The sequence below is a fragment of the Catharus ustulatus genome, chromosome 3, assembly GCF_009819885.2.
Source record: "Catharus ustulatus isolate bCatUst1 chromosome 3, bCatUst1.pri.v2, whole genome shotgun sequence".
Classification (NCBI taxonomy): domain Eukaryota; kingdom Metazoa; phylum Chordata; class Aves; order Passeriformes; family Turdidae; genus Catharus; species Catharus ustulatus.
This window is the reverse complement of record NC_046223.1, coordinates 59,158,421-59,171,659: the sequence shown is the minus strand read 5'-3', so window position 1 is coordinate 59,171,659 and position 13,239 is coordinate 59,158,421. Positions and strand designations below refer to the sequence as shown.

The window sequence follows — 13,239 nt, the reverse complement described above, 5'->3', positions numbered from 1 at the left end:
TCTTTCTTTTTTTTAGTTTTTCCTTGTTGGTGACTGTGAAGTGTATGGTCAGCCAGCTGCTGCTAAGGAAATTCCCAATTATAAGTCAGCATTTGCTATCTGTGCTGGCATCAAAGATGAAAGAGGTGTTTTTACTTCACTTCCTAGATTTCAGTTTTTCTTTTCTAAATTGCTCAAGATCTGTGAGCAGAGTTCAGTTAGAGACTTCTGAAAAAGCATCTCTAAGTGTTTCTGTAATAAAAATCTGTAGTGTTTGAGAGACTAGTTGCTGTAAATCTCAAATTCGTTAATAATAATTTGAAGATTAGCTCAATTCTGTGTGTTTAGTTTGTCATTCTTTTAGTTTGCATTATGTGATTTCATTCCTAATGCAGGTAACTCTTTCATGACATTGAATGAAGAATTGGTTTCCCTTCACAGAATACAGTTGACAGGCCAGCAGCATTTTCCTAGGCTAGCAGACCTTCCAGTTGGCAGGAAAGAAGCTGTTTAAATTTTTGCTGAGCCATTCATGTTTTGAATGTTCTTTAATGGGGCTGCAAGGTGCTTTTGCAAAGCAGCACAACACTCTTAAGTGGTGTTTGAAGTCAACCTGTCTTCAGATATTTTGTATCATGCTTCAGTATGTAAAACTGGGACTTGCAGCAAAAGGAAGTCTGGACTAACTGGAAGGAAAAGATTTCTTGGATTTCAATACATTGCTAAATAAAGCGTCTTATTTGTGAATACTGTTAAATTTCTTTAAATTTAGGCCATGATTTTCTAGTTTTGATTCAGTTGCAGTAGGATTTTTTTAAGCTCCCAGTATTAGTGGGAGTCCTTTCAAATGTGACTCCCTGGGACATTTAGAAGTAGTATATCTCTGGTACAAAACAAAACAATGCAATGTGCTAGAGATCCAGCAGTCAATGCCCAGTTATGTGATTATACTGATAAGAGTATCTTTTCACACAAAACTTACCAATTGTTTGGGTTTTTTTTACTGAAAAATAGGATGGAGAGAAGGCCTCTTGTGTTGCACAGTTGGGAACATGGCTTGTTGGCTGTCTTATTGGCAGATCTTGTATAAATTAGGATCTCTCTGGTTTTATTTCTCTGTGAGAGTTCACTTACTACTTATATGGAAAAACATTTATTAAAGTCACAGAATGATGGTATTATTTAGGACAGAAAACACATTTAAGGTCATTGAGTCTGACTGTTAACCCAGTGCTGCCAAGTTCATCACTAAACCATGTTCCTAAGGGCCACTTCTACACATCTTTTAAATACCTCCAGGATATACCTTGTGCTGCTGGCCACACTTGCTGATACAGAGGCGTGAGAGAATAACAATGTAAATAACACTTAGTGATGAGTTTCTGTTGCATTTTGGATTTGATTTCCAGACAGGCAGCTGTTTATAAATGTTAACAACTACTTTTGTCCTACATATTATATTAGTAGAAGTTATTTATAAATGTCATACTAAATTCGTATTTGCTGATAAAATACAAAATTATAATGACAGTATGACCTTTCTGAGCAAAAACTGCTCAGACTAAACTTGGGGCTGTTACTCTATCCTACTTACTTTTATGTAAACCACGTTTAACACCCTCTTGGAAAATGTATTTATTAGGATATATTTTAATAGGTTTCTGATTATTCAGTGTTTCAAGCGCCTCTGGTGAGCTAGTTGACCAATTTAATTTGAAATTAGCAGGTATTGTTTGTTGGAATTCTTCAGGCCATGCAGAATAATGATTATGGTTCAAGTTCTTATTTTACTTTGGCAAAAAGAATCTCTGTGCAAAATATTTTAGGTTAAATTTAAGAATTATGTATTACTGTGGTGGTTTGACCCTGACTGAATGGCAGGTGCTCACCAAAGCTGCTCCCTCCACAACTGGACAGAGGAGAAGGAATACATCAGAAGGCTTGTGAGTTAGGGACAGGGAAAGATCACTCACCAGTTACCACCACAGGTACAACAGACTTCACTTGGGGATGTTAATTGAAATTATTGCCAAGCAAAGTCAAAGCAGGACAATGAGAGGTAAAACAAACCTTTCCTACACCCCTTCTCCCGCCTTCCTAGCTCTACCTCCTACCCCCCAGCAGTGCAAGGAAACAAGGAATGGGGTTTGCAGTCACTTAATTACACATTCTTCCTGCTGTTGCTGCTCAGGGAGAGTCCTGTCTCTGCTCCAGTGTGGAGTCCCTCCCACAGGACACAGTTCTCCATGAACTTCTCCAAAATGAGTCCTTCCTATAGGCTGCAGTTCTTCATGAACTGCTCCAAGGTGGGTCACTGTTTTTGGGATGTAGTCTTGCAGGCACAGCCTGCTCCAGTGTAGGACTTCCACAGGGTGACAAGTCCTACCAGGAAACCTGCTCCAGCCTGGGCTCCTCTCTCCATGGGTCTGCAGCTCCCTGCCAGGAGCCTGCTCCAGCACATTTCCCGCAGGTTCACAGCTTCCTCTCAGGCATCCAGCTCCTCCAGCCTGGGCTCCTCCATGGGCTGCAGGTGGATCCCTGCATCCCTGTGATCCTCCATGGGCTGCAGGGGCACAGCTGCCTCACCATGGTCTGCACCACAGACTACAAAGGAATCTCAGCTCCAGTACCTGGAGCAGCTCCTGCCCTTTCTCCCCTGATCTGGGTGTCTGCAGGGCTGTTCCTCTCATGTGTTCTTACCTTGCTCTTCTGTGCACAATAATCTTTTTCTTTCTTAAATGTGTAACCACAGAGGTGTTGCTTCCATTCCTGACTGGCCAGTTGGCCAGTGGAGGATCCATCTAGGAGCCAGCTGATGTTGGCTGTGTAGAACATAGAGGAAGCTTCTGGCACCTTCTCACAGAAGCCACCCCTGTAGCCCCGCTGCGCCCACCCCCCCCCCCCCCCCCCCCACCAAAACCTTGCCAGGCAAACTCAATGCAATTATGTAAAAGTGCATGTGATATATCTGATACAGTAGATTACAGAAAAAATTCCTTTATAATTTCAAATTATTCCCAGTTTTATGATTGCTCATAGCAAATAATAAATGTTTTATAATAGCACCTTTCCAGATAATAATTTTAAATTTAAATTTTAAAATTTAAAATTAAAACAAATCTAAATATTGTATATTTAAAGTTATAAAGTGAGAAATAATGGGCTGCTGAAACACTGAGTAGATGCTGTATTTGTAATTCATAAAAGGCTACACTCTGAATTTCACTTTCAGTAATGACAACATGTTTTTCATAGATGAGTGACATTGAAAAGGGCAAGTCAAATACTGCCTAATGACAAGAAAATTGAAGTGGATCTAAAAGACTGAGATACAGACATCAGATAGATTTATAAATATTTGCTCAGATATTTAATTTGAATGCCTTTCACTGGTGAGGGATCACAAAGCTGTATGACTAGTTGATAAGATTATTGATTCTTTATTTTATTTCACGACAAACTGTCATTTACCTGAAATGCTGCCTATTAGATTTTTTTCTGAGAATGTTTCTTGGTTTGTTGTTGGATATTCATAATGGAAAGTGTAGAATATTCATGCATATGTATTCCCTAGTAGTAAGCCACAATTTTTCGATCTTTCTTGCATTTTTTTAAGAAAAGTGATTATGAGCTAATGACTTCTGAAATTTGCTTTAGCTTGAACTTACAAAGTTGCTTTGATGCCTTGGTTGGCAGATGAGTGGTTCTCTTGCTGGAATTCCAAAGTCCTGAGAAGGACTACTGTGGTGATTTAAACCCTAAATATATATATTGCTTGCTAAGCAGGAGCTGGTAAGCAGATTGGAAGGAGTGCATACATGAAGGTGGAGAGAAATTATGTGAGTTGTGTAAGAGTCACAGCAAATAGCTGTGGCCAGAAAGAATACAAATTTCCTGTGGCTCTAGAGGACAACTGGATTGTTCTTTCCTAAAATTTCCTAAAATTTTCTTTTGAGTCTCCTTTTAAGCTTTGTAGCAGGATAGATTTTGTTCTACCACTGGGAGGATAGGCCTGTATCCTGATTGTTACCAGTAGCTGAAACCTGGTGGATTTCATAGCTTAGCAGCTTCTTGATCCATATAGGATCAGCTCAGGTCAGCTGATGCTGGTTTGCAATATGTATTTGTGTCTGCAAATTGTTTTACACTAGGGAGAAAGCTGACAACTGCTACCTATCAGGGGATCTGAGACTTTTCTGGAACTTTCTAATACATACAATCCAATAATGCACATATAAATTCAATTTCTATCTGTAGAAAACAAATGCTGTATAATTTTAACAATTATATTGTGGATTGCTTTGGGCTGGCACGTTGTTAGATTAATGAGTAGTGAAGAGCAAGTGAAAAATCTCTTGAGGAAAGCTGATCCCCTTAATACAATAAATATTCTAAAAAGTAAAATATGAAAATCCTTATTTTGAGTGTAATGTATAGGATGTAGTGGTCAGGAAGGAATACATTAAAGCAATGAAAAATACCAACAACTAAAACATTGCCATGTTAATATAATTTATTGTAAATTATATATTTATATAATAGTTGCATGTTTTAAGTAGAAATAGCTTTTTGGAAAAGAAAAAACAAATCCACACTTTTAATACCTTAAGTGCAGTAGGAGCATTATGCAGAAGCCTTGCTAACATCTGCAGCTGGGTGAAATCATTGTGTTTAATAGTTTGGAAGTAAGTACAGAATGTTTCTTAAGCTTACAGTTTCTTGAGGATGTACCTTGGCTTTGAAGGATTAAGAATTGCTTGTCACAGTAAAAGATGAGAGTTTTGTAAAGCTGTGAGTGTGTGGTAGGAATCAGGATAAAAATCACACCCACAATTAGACGTACGAGACTCAGCCAGCAATAGCAGTAGTCATTACATACACTTCTTGAAGTTGTAAAATTAACTGATGATGCAGCTCTTGGAAGTGTTAGGAATGAATGAAGCACTTGTCCTGAATTCACTGGCACTGTATTTTAAACTGGGTATCAGATGTTCATTTCTTTTTGTCTGTTTAAGTTAAACAAATACCCATTTTGTGAGATAGGCAAATATGGAGAGCTTCCAAACCTTTAGCTATAAACAGATTTTTCTTTATCCCTGCCAAGATGTGTTCTTCCACCTCCTGCTTTTTTCTGCTGTCCTGTAATTACTGCAGTGCTCAAAGCTGTGTAATTAGTACCTTACTATTAGGAGGCAGTGCAAAGTGCAAAGAATGCAAATATTTATCACTTAAAAATCACGAGGTTTGCATCCCAACTGCATTAGATAGAAAACTAGTCATTTAAGCACTAGTTTCTGCAGCCTTTTCAGTTGCTTTTAAAATGTTTTGCATGCTGTCATTCCATGCTGTATGATTCCTGGAGCACTATAATTTCTTTATAAAGTATGTCTTTACATAGGTTTTGTATGTGTGCATGTAGAACTATATTTTTGTGGTTTAGTTTGCATGATAGCTGGAAATACTACTGTGTATTGAGCCAGCAATCACATTACTGAGGTTTTTTTCTAATTCAGACACTGTTTGCTTTGGCTAATGAGGCTGATGCACCTACTAAAAGAAAATTGCAGCAGACTCATTCTGAATTGCGCCTTGTGAAAAAAAAAAAAAAAGGAGGCAAAACACTTCTCTTTGAGTTTTCCAGTACTCAGAGTGGCACAGGGCACAGCTTTCAGATTTGGTGGGTGTTTTGCATTAAAATTAATGCTTTAGAAATACTTTAAAAAATCACCATATGATAAGCTTGTGGTTGGAATATAGGTTCTATGGTTTCTTGTTTCAATGTGTTTTAAATGTCCTACAGGAACAAACCTCTGCATTTTCTAGATTCCTTTCAGTGATTTAGAGAGACTTCTTTATGCATTCTTTCTCCTAACTAGATCCCCTTTTAGCTCACACACACACAAACACACACACACACACAGCCTTGCCCCCAGCCTTTCCATAACCTACTCCTGATTTATCATAGCTCCTTCAGGAGTTAATCGAGTTCATCTGAAAAATAAATAAACTAAGTGGTACAAACTGTATGACAGGGATGCAAGATTATGTTCCCACTTTCTCGAGAGACTGCAGCTGAAGCTAAACTTGTCTTTTTGGCAGCTACAGAGGATGGGTTTTACCAATACTCTGTCTAGTAAGTTGGCTCAGTTGCTTGCCAGTGTGTAGCCAGCAGAATTTGGATGACAGGTAACTGTGTTACTAGCTGTGCAGTATGTGAAGTTTCCTTAAAGCAAGTGATCCATTAAATGTAAAATAGAGGGACCCATATTTCACAATAAGTCGCGTAATAGTATGAGATGATATGCGATTGCTGTTGCCTTTCCTTTGGTTTTGTTTTTTTTCTCAATGCTTGAAGAGATAAGTTTTGCTGATATGTGTGAGCACTTATATGTAACCTGATTCAATATTAAAACTTTTCAAATGTCATTTCCAAGGTGAGAAGAAACATAACTGCATGTGTTTTCTTTCTACAGGGATGAATTGTAAAAGCTACATCATCTTGACCCAAACATAGTGTTACAGTGGACTGCTCATCTCCAGTTCTAAAAGCTTTTTGAAAACCAACAGCATTGCAGCTTGTTTTGGACATCGTTATACTGTTGTTATCAGCATGGAAAAGCGTGGTGTTTGTTTTGTTTTTTTAGATGCTCAAGGCAAACCTGATAAAGAAATGGTGGAAAGTTTTATGTGGGCACTGTTTTATTTAACATGCCTTTATTTCACTTTCATCTGTTTGAAGTGAATTTCTGCAGAACTGCAGATAAAGACCTACAGCTTGTGAACTCTGATTTTGATGGGGGAACTTGAACACTCACTTCTCTCAGCTCCTGTGTCCCTTGGTAAAACTGCTTCTGTGCACCTTACGACACTGCGTAGGTAATACCAGGTTTTCTGTGTTCCAACGTCTGCTAGATGCTACTAAAAGGAGATGAACTTCCTTTCTAAGCTTTTGACATGGTGTCATAGACTAGCATGCAGTAGATACAATCAGCTGCTTTTTTACCTTAAAACCAGGCATTTGTATATATTAAATTTCAAGACATCCGAGGTAGGTGGCTGCTCTTATCAAGCATTGGTGTTCAAGCTGGACATAACAGACATGGTTTTCCCTTTCCGTATAAAATTGATTGATGTAATCTTGAAATTCTGTTGTGGTTTATAGCTCAGTGCTGGTGTGATACACATGGATCTAACTCCATAAATGTGAGGTATGTTCCAATCACTGAACAATTGACGCAATGCTGCTTTGCCAAATAAATTTAAAAGCAAAAGGGGGTTTTGTGCTTGTGTGGAAGATTAGGATGGGTAGGTAGTCTGAGATATGGATTGCTAGGTTCTTTATTGAAAACCAAAACCCCCTTTGGTTCTAAAAGAAAGTTGCTTTTGGCAAAAACCTTTGCTGTATTAACATTCTTATTTTTATAACTGTGAACACCCAGAAAAACTTCTGGCTTTTTAGAAAGTGAATTCTGATTTGCTGTAAAAGGAACACATCATACATGCAGAAAGAATCCTAGACTTCTAAGTACCGATAGATACACTTGTTCAGTTTTCATATAGAAGAATAGTTGAAAGACTATAAGCCTTTTTTTCTGCCCTAAGTTTTCTATTTTGGTACTGTACAATGTCAACAGAAAATTGTGAAGCAGTACAGTGAGGTGGGCTGCTTTGGGCTTTGAGAAAGGGGGAAATTGTGTCTTCAGTCATCTTGCTCAAATTTGAGCAACCAGGAATTAAAGTAAGCAGTGGATTTTTTTTTTTTTAATTTTTTTTATTTTTTAATGATAGGAAGGATTATAGAATAAAACAACCCATAGTGATCACTGAAAAAATCCCAGAACACCTTTTTATGGTGGAAGAGCAATAATTTTGTGATAGGATTAATCTCTGGAAGCATAAAGGTTAAAATTCAAAGGCTTCTGCATATGGAGAAGGAACATTTTAAATAACCTGCCTTTTGAGGGCCAACCCCATTTTGTTCCTTTGTAAAAAATAGTATATGAATTAATTTATTTGGATGTTTGTACATTAATGTACCACCTCCTGATCTGACTGCAGCCTGGGAGCACATGCACAAGATTTATCTTATAAAGAAATTAATATAGCGCATATTCTAGAAAATACAATCCAGAAAAATCCACTTGGGTCTGACAAATTTGTACTAACCCACAACCAACTGTGACTCTAGTTCTTGGTGTTGAAGTGAAATATCTTAACTGATGCATGCTAACATTCAACCTTTTAGTCGCTGTATCTTTCAGTTTGAGTTCAGCTTTATTTACATCTTCTCACTAATTTAATCAGTTAAATGAAAGCTATGAGCTCAACTGTATCCAAATTCCTGTCTCTGGACACTGTAATAAGCTAGCCTGACTTGGAAGTGGTGTTAAAGCTGAGACCCAGTGACAACTTCCTGGGGCAGAACCACTTCAGGAGGTGTAAGGCTTCAGGGACCAAGGCTGGTGGGAATAGTGCACCCATTTCACTCAAGGGGTTGATGATAGTCAAGGTACTCGGACAGAAAGGAGTATCCAGGAGTAGCATTTAAAAGTCAAAAATGGAAACTCCTCCATGATGGAGCAATGGTTCTGAAGTAAAAACTCGGGAGACAAGGACAAGTTGAAATGCAGAAGACTTGAAGAGCTTGAATAAATGCTGTGTGAACTGTCTGAGTTGCTACTTTGCCAAATAAAACAAATTGAGAGGAAGCTGTATCTAGGTGTCTGTCTGATTTTGTGGTTGGTTTTGTTGTTTTTTAACCATCAACAGGATTTCACATATCCAAAAGAAAACATGTACAAATATCCTGGTTTGCTAACTGACCAGAACTGCGTGTCCATTTTCAGTCAGTTAATGTGTTGCAGCAGTTACAAAGCCTGTTAATACTATCTGGAATGTAAATGGGGTTTGTGGTGACTGGAATTTCTCTTAGTTCACATCTGTGTGTTTTGGTGAACAGGCTCTGTGCACAGTTCTGTCTGTTGTCCATAGCTGAATTCAGCCACCTCGGAGAGTGATTTGCCACTTGCAAGCATTAAAGTTTTATCTCTTTCTAAGAGGTGCAGTCATGTTTCACTGGGCTGTACTATCACTTCTAAGCCAGAACAGCTTGGGAGAATGGATTGGCTGAACTCTGAGTTGCTTATCTGGTTGTTTCTGGGATCCAGACAGTAGAAGACTTGAAAAGCCAGTATCTGTATCTTAAAAACTCATCAAGAGTTGTGGGTTCTCCACAGAGGAGTTTGATGTGGTCTGTGGATGCTTTCTGTTTATGTAGCAGGAATGACCTATGCACTTTTTCCGTTCAGACTGGTCAGCTGGCTTGAGGCCACAGAGCCTGTAACATGAACTTTTTCTGGAGGGAAACCAGACTCAGGGCATGTGCACCAGCACTGCTGATGAAGCCACCTGGATGATTCCTGAAATGTTTTGCAGTCATCGAGTTTGAAACAGGCAATAATGCCTGGAGCCAGGGGGGCTCTGCCTGGTAGGCTCTGGAGCTTCCAGCTGGCAGCAGTTCTCTCCACATGTGCAGTGTTTTTGTGACAGGGTGACAAGCTCCGGGATTTTTGAGTGTGGAGGGACTGTGGAATTAAGACATCAGCACAAAGAGGTAAAGTAAAACACTCAGAGGAAAATTCTCAACTAGTACTCTCCTTCCTGCCAGGAAGGGTGTTAAACCATTCTTACCACAGTGGAATTTTCTTCCTTCTGCTCATTAATGTGCCCTAGGTTGTGCTGCTTTTGATTTAAATACAGTTCACAGAAAGAGGACATGAAACAATTCTGAACTTTGGCATACAAAGGATGAGTAATGCAAACCACGCACCTGATTGATAACTTTGGTTCTATTTAGCTAGTTTTAAACATATTGGGATGCAGCTCAAAAGATGAATAGTTACCTTTGTGGAAAAAAAAAGGTAGATGCTAAGGTCACACAAGCACATTGTGCAGAACTAAACAAAAAAATTCAGAAGGGAAGTGTTGCTTCAAAGATGGCACGGGGGATACAGGAGATGAGGAGCTCTGAAATTGGTCTTTTGCATATTAGGATGTTCAGACTTCATAGATCAGGAAGGGTAAATTAGAGTTACTGTGGAATACAATAGATGACTTCAAGCACAGGGTTTAAGTTGGTTTTGTGGGTTCATAACATTCTGCTTTTGTGGGGTATGTTTGAGTTTTGTCCATCTGTTTTAATGTGAAAGGATGTGAACTGCAGACCAGTTGTGGTAAGTGCATAGATACTCTTAAGGTGTCATAACCCCGCTTTGCCTTTACTGTAAATAACACTTACATGCTCAGACCCCCCAGCTGGCAAAGTTTTGGAGTTCCATGCCTCAGCCAGGTCTGAGGAAATAAGATTGGACTAAAACTTGGCCTTATGCTGGCAGAGGTGATGTAAACTTCCTTCTACCTGGCCTATTTACCTCCCACACTTAATTCCTGACATACAGGGCTGCTTTCTGTTCCAGGTAGTAGCTTTTTACACAGCACTAATTCATGATGCAGCTGATGCACTCTGAACTTCTCTGTGAAAGGCTGTTACTGTTCTCTCATGCTCTTGGCAGGGTGTTAGTGAGATGCTCAGCAGGATGTGCTCAGAAACTAAAATTGTATTTCTTTAAATTATTAATTAGTGGACATATCTGTAGCTGGAATATGTATGGAGGAGATCCAGCTGCCCATTGAGAATTGCCTGAAAGCTTCAGGAAGGAGTAAAGAAAATAACTGACTTCATGTCTCATCATACCAAAGTTAGAAGTTGAGACAATCTTGTGCCTTCTAGCAAAACTTTTTTAGCAACAACAGACTATTTTCATAAAGACTGTTGATAACTCACTTTGATTCTCTAATGTTTCTTTGTAGCCCAGCCATTTTCTTCAAATGCTTCTGAGCAACTGACCTGGCTTGAAAACATTCCCTAATGTTTCTAAGAAGTTGAAGTCCTTTTTTCAGCCATGTTTGGGCTTATGTTTGCATTTTATGTGTTTGTACTATGAACATGACATGTTTATTATGTTCTACCAAATAGTTTTTCAGCTATAATGGAGAAGTTGCATCTGAGATAAATCAGTAACTTATTGCAGGTGCCTTATGGACTAGGAGGACACTCTGGAAGGCCTCTGGTTAGGAAAATAAGGCTAATGCTCTGATCAGAGCTTTAGAGAAGCTCTTCTCTGGTTATAGAGGCAGCCTCAGGATAGCCACCTCTTGGGTATGGATTTAGCCTTCAGGGATGCTCTGCCTATAGGTCCAATCTTCCACTGGGCTGTCTGCTTTCAAGTCCTTCACAGTCCTGCACTCATCCAAGTTCCCCGCTCCCTCTATCTCTGTGTTGTCCAGTCATTTGGTTTGAGTGTAAAAATCTTAAATGTATCTCTTTAATGCATTAGGATCTGGTAGTTTTAAGAAATATGTTAAAATGTCTTGCTTTGCCCTCTTAAGAACAGGATTATACATTTCTGTTGGTTAAGGAAGTGGCAACTCTCAGTTGTTCACCAAACCTTTCTATCTTGTCTGGTTTCTGCCAGCTTGCTCAAAATGCACTTTTCACTGATTTATGAGTGGTTTGTAACTGTCAGCCAGGAGCCTTATAACTACAAAAATTAAAATTTTAGCAGGTGTGTTAAAAAACTTGTTTCTGAAGTGTGCTGATCCAGTTTCCCTAGATTTCTCTTTGTGTTTCAGGGCTCCAGCAGAGTGCAGCTCACTTTTTCAGTTGTTTGAAGTAACTATTACTTGAAAAATCTAGAGAAGAGTTACTTTTACACATTTTTTCCCCTTTAAATATTCCTTGTTTACAGCATGTCTCCAGGTCACTCAGCTCAGACTAATTGTGTCATGGACTCTTTTTCATATTAATTACTCCGTATTTATTGCCTGCCTGGTCTTTATGCCCATCAGTGCTCTCTGAATATTCTCTAGCTGTTTTTCCCTGTGCTCTTACTCTTTTAGCTTTTGCCATTAGAAACTGAAAAGTCCCAGTTCCTGATGCACATGAAAACAGCCAGGCAGACCTCAGTGATGCATGACTGTGGATTCTGTTAGGGCTTACTAGAAAGGCTCTCCCTTTGTTTTGGGGTGGCGTGTTTGTGTTGCTATTGGTTCATGCCTCTGACTGGCTGTGCAGTTTGGGATTGAAACTCCTAGGCTTTATCTAGGATTTGAAAAGCAAATGGAGCATCACACTGACCTATTTGAGCCTTTTTGTTTTGCAAATGTGCTCTTGGAACTGCCCCTGCTATTATCCTACAGTACTATGGAATGATTACAGCAAGATGTTCAGGCTAGGATCCCCTGCGAAAGTGGACAGCAAGCAGCCCATAGTATGGAAAAAAAACCCCCTTAATTCTAAATATGGATCAAACCTAGGCAAGTATTGTATTGTTTACTACTCTAAGTAATTTGTACCCTTAAGCTGACTGAAGGGCAAAACAGTTTTTAAAAAACAGTCTAAGTGAAGTAAGAATTTTGATCAACAAAAATATAGTGACAAAATAACTTTCCTAATACACAGATGGGCAACATCCACAGGGCTATACAGTCAGGGTAGTCAATATTCTCTGCTTACCTAAGATGCTGGTAAGAATAGGTGGACTGAGCATATTCACAGATTTGTGGATAGACAGACATCAGTGTTTAGGACAGGATAAAGAGATCTGACAGACTTCAAATTGTGACAGCTTTCACACAGAGTGTCTCACACTTGTAGGTCCCTTTCAACTCAGAATATTCTGTGATCTGTGACTCTGTAAAACTCCCCAGCTTTGGGGTCTGTGTGAGAGGCCATGAATGCAGTTTTAGCAATGCATCCATGAAGATGGGCTAGAAGCACTGCCTGCTCTGAGCACTCTTTTGACATCAGAGGGAGAGCCCCCAACCTTGGGAGTGGCTGGAAAGGGGATACAGAAGTGATGTCAGCAGGAGGCAGTGGCTGGGAGCTGCCTGGGGAAAAGGGGAAAAGCATCCTGGGCTTGATAGTATTTTCTGCTACTCCCAGGTGTGCTCAGTAGTTCAGTATAACTTACTTAAAATCGAATAGCATGAAAGCTATTAAATGCGAACACATGGTATTGAGACCAGTGTGTGTGTGTTAATTGCAGGAGCTGCCAAGCCAATCTGTTCCTTTGCTAACTTTGTCTTGCTCCCCATCCAGCTGACAGTGCTCCCAGGCTCTCTGGTAAGGTGAAAACTATTTTATTTCACTCCAGCTGGAGTTTGCTGTTACCTGGCATGTAACAGGCCCCAAGCTGGTGG

General features: G+C 39.4%; 1 protein-coding gene across 3 annotated transcripts in view; it reads left to right on the top strand.

Annotated features, from left to right (window-relative positions):
- Positions 1-8,693, top strand: part of PCMT1 (protein-L-isoaspartate (D-aspartate) O-methyltransferase) — a 36,703-nt gene extending 28,010 nt beyond the window's left edge. For all 3 annotated transcript variants that reach the window (XM_033054719.2, XM_033054718.2, XM_033054720.2), the window contains one exon: positions 6,453-8,693. In XM_033054719.2, coding sequence (XP_032910610.1) covers positions 6,453-6,465 — 13 coding nt within the window. In that variant the 3' untranslated portion in view covers positions 6,466-8,693. The remainder of the gene's footprint in view (positions 1-6,452) is intronic.
- The last annotated feature ends 4,546 nt before the right edge of the window (positions 8,694-13,239 follow it).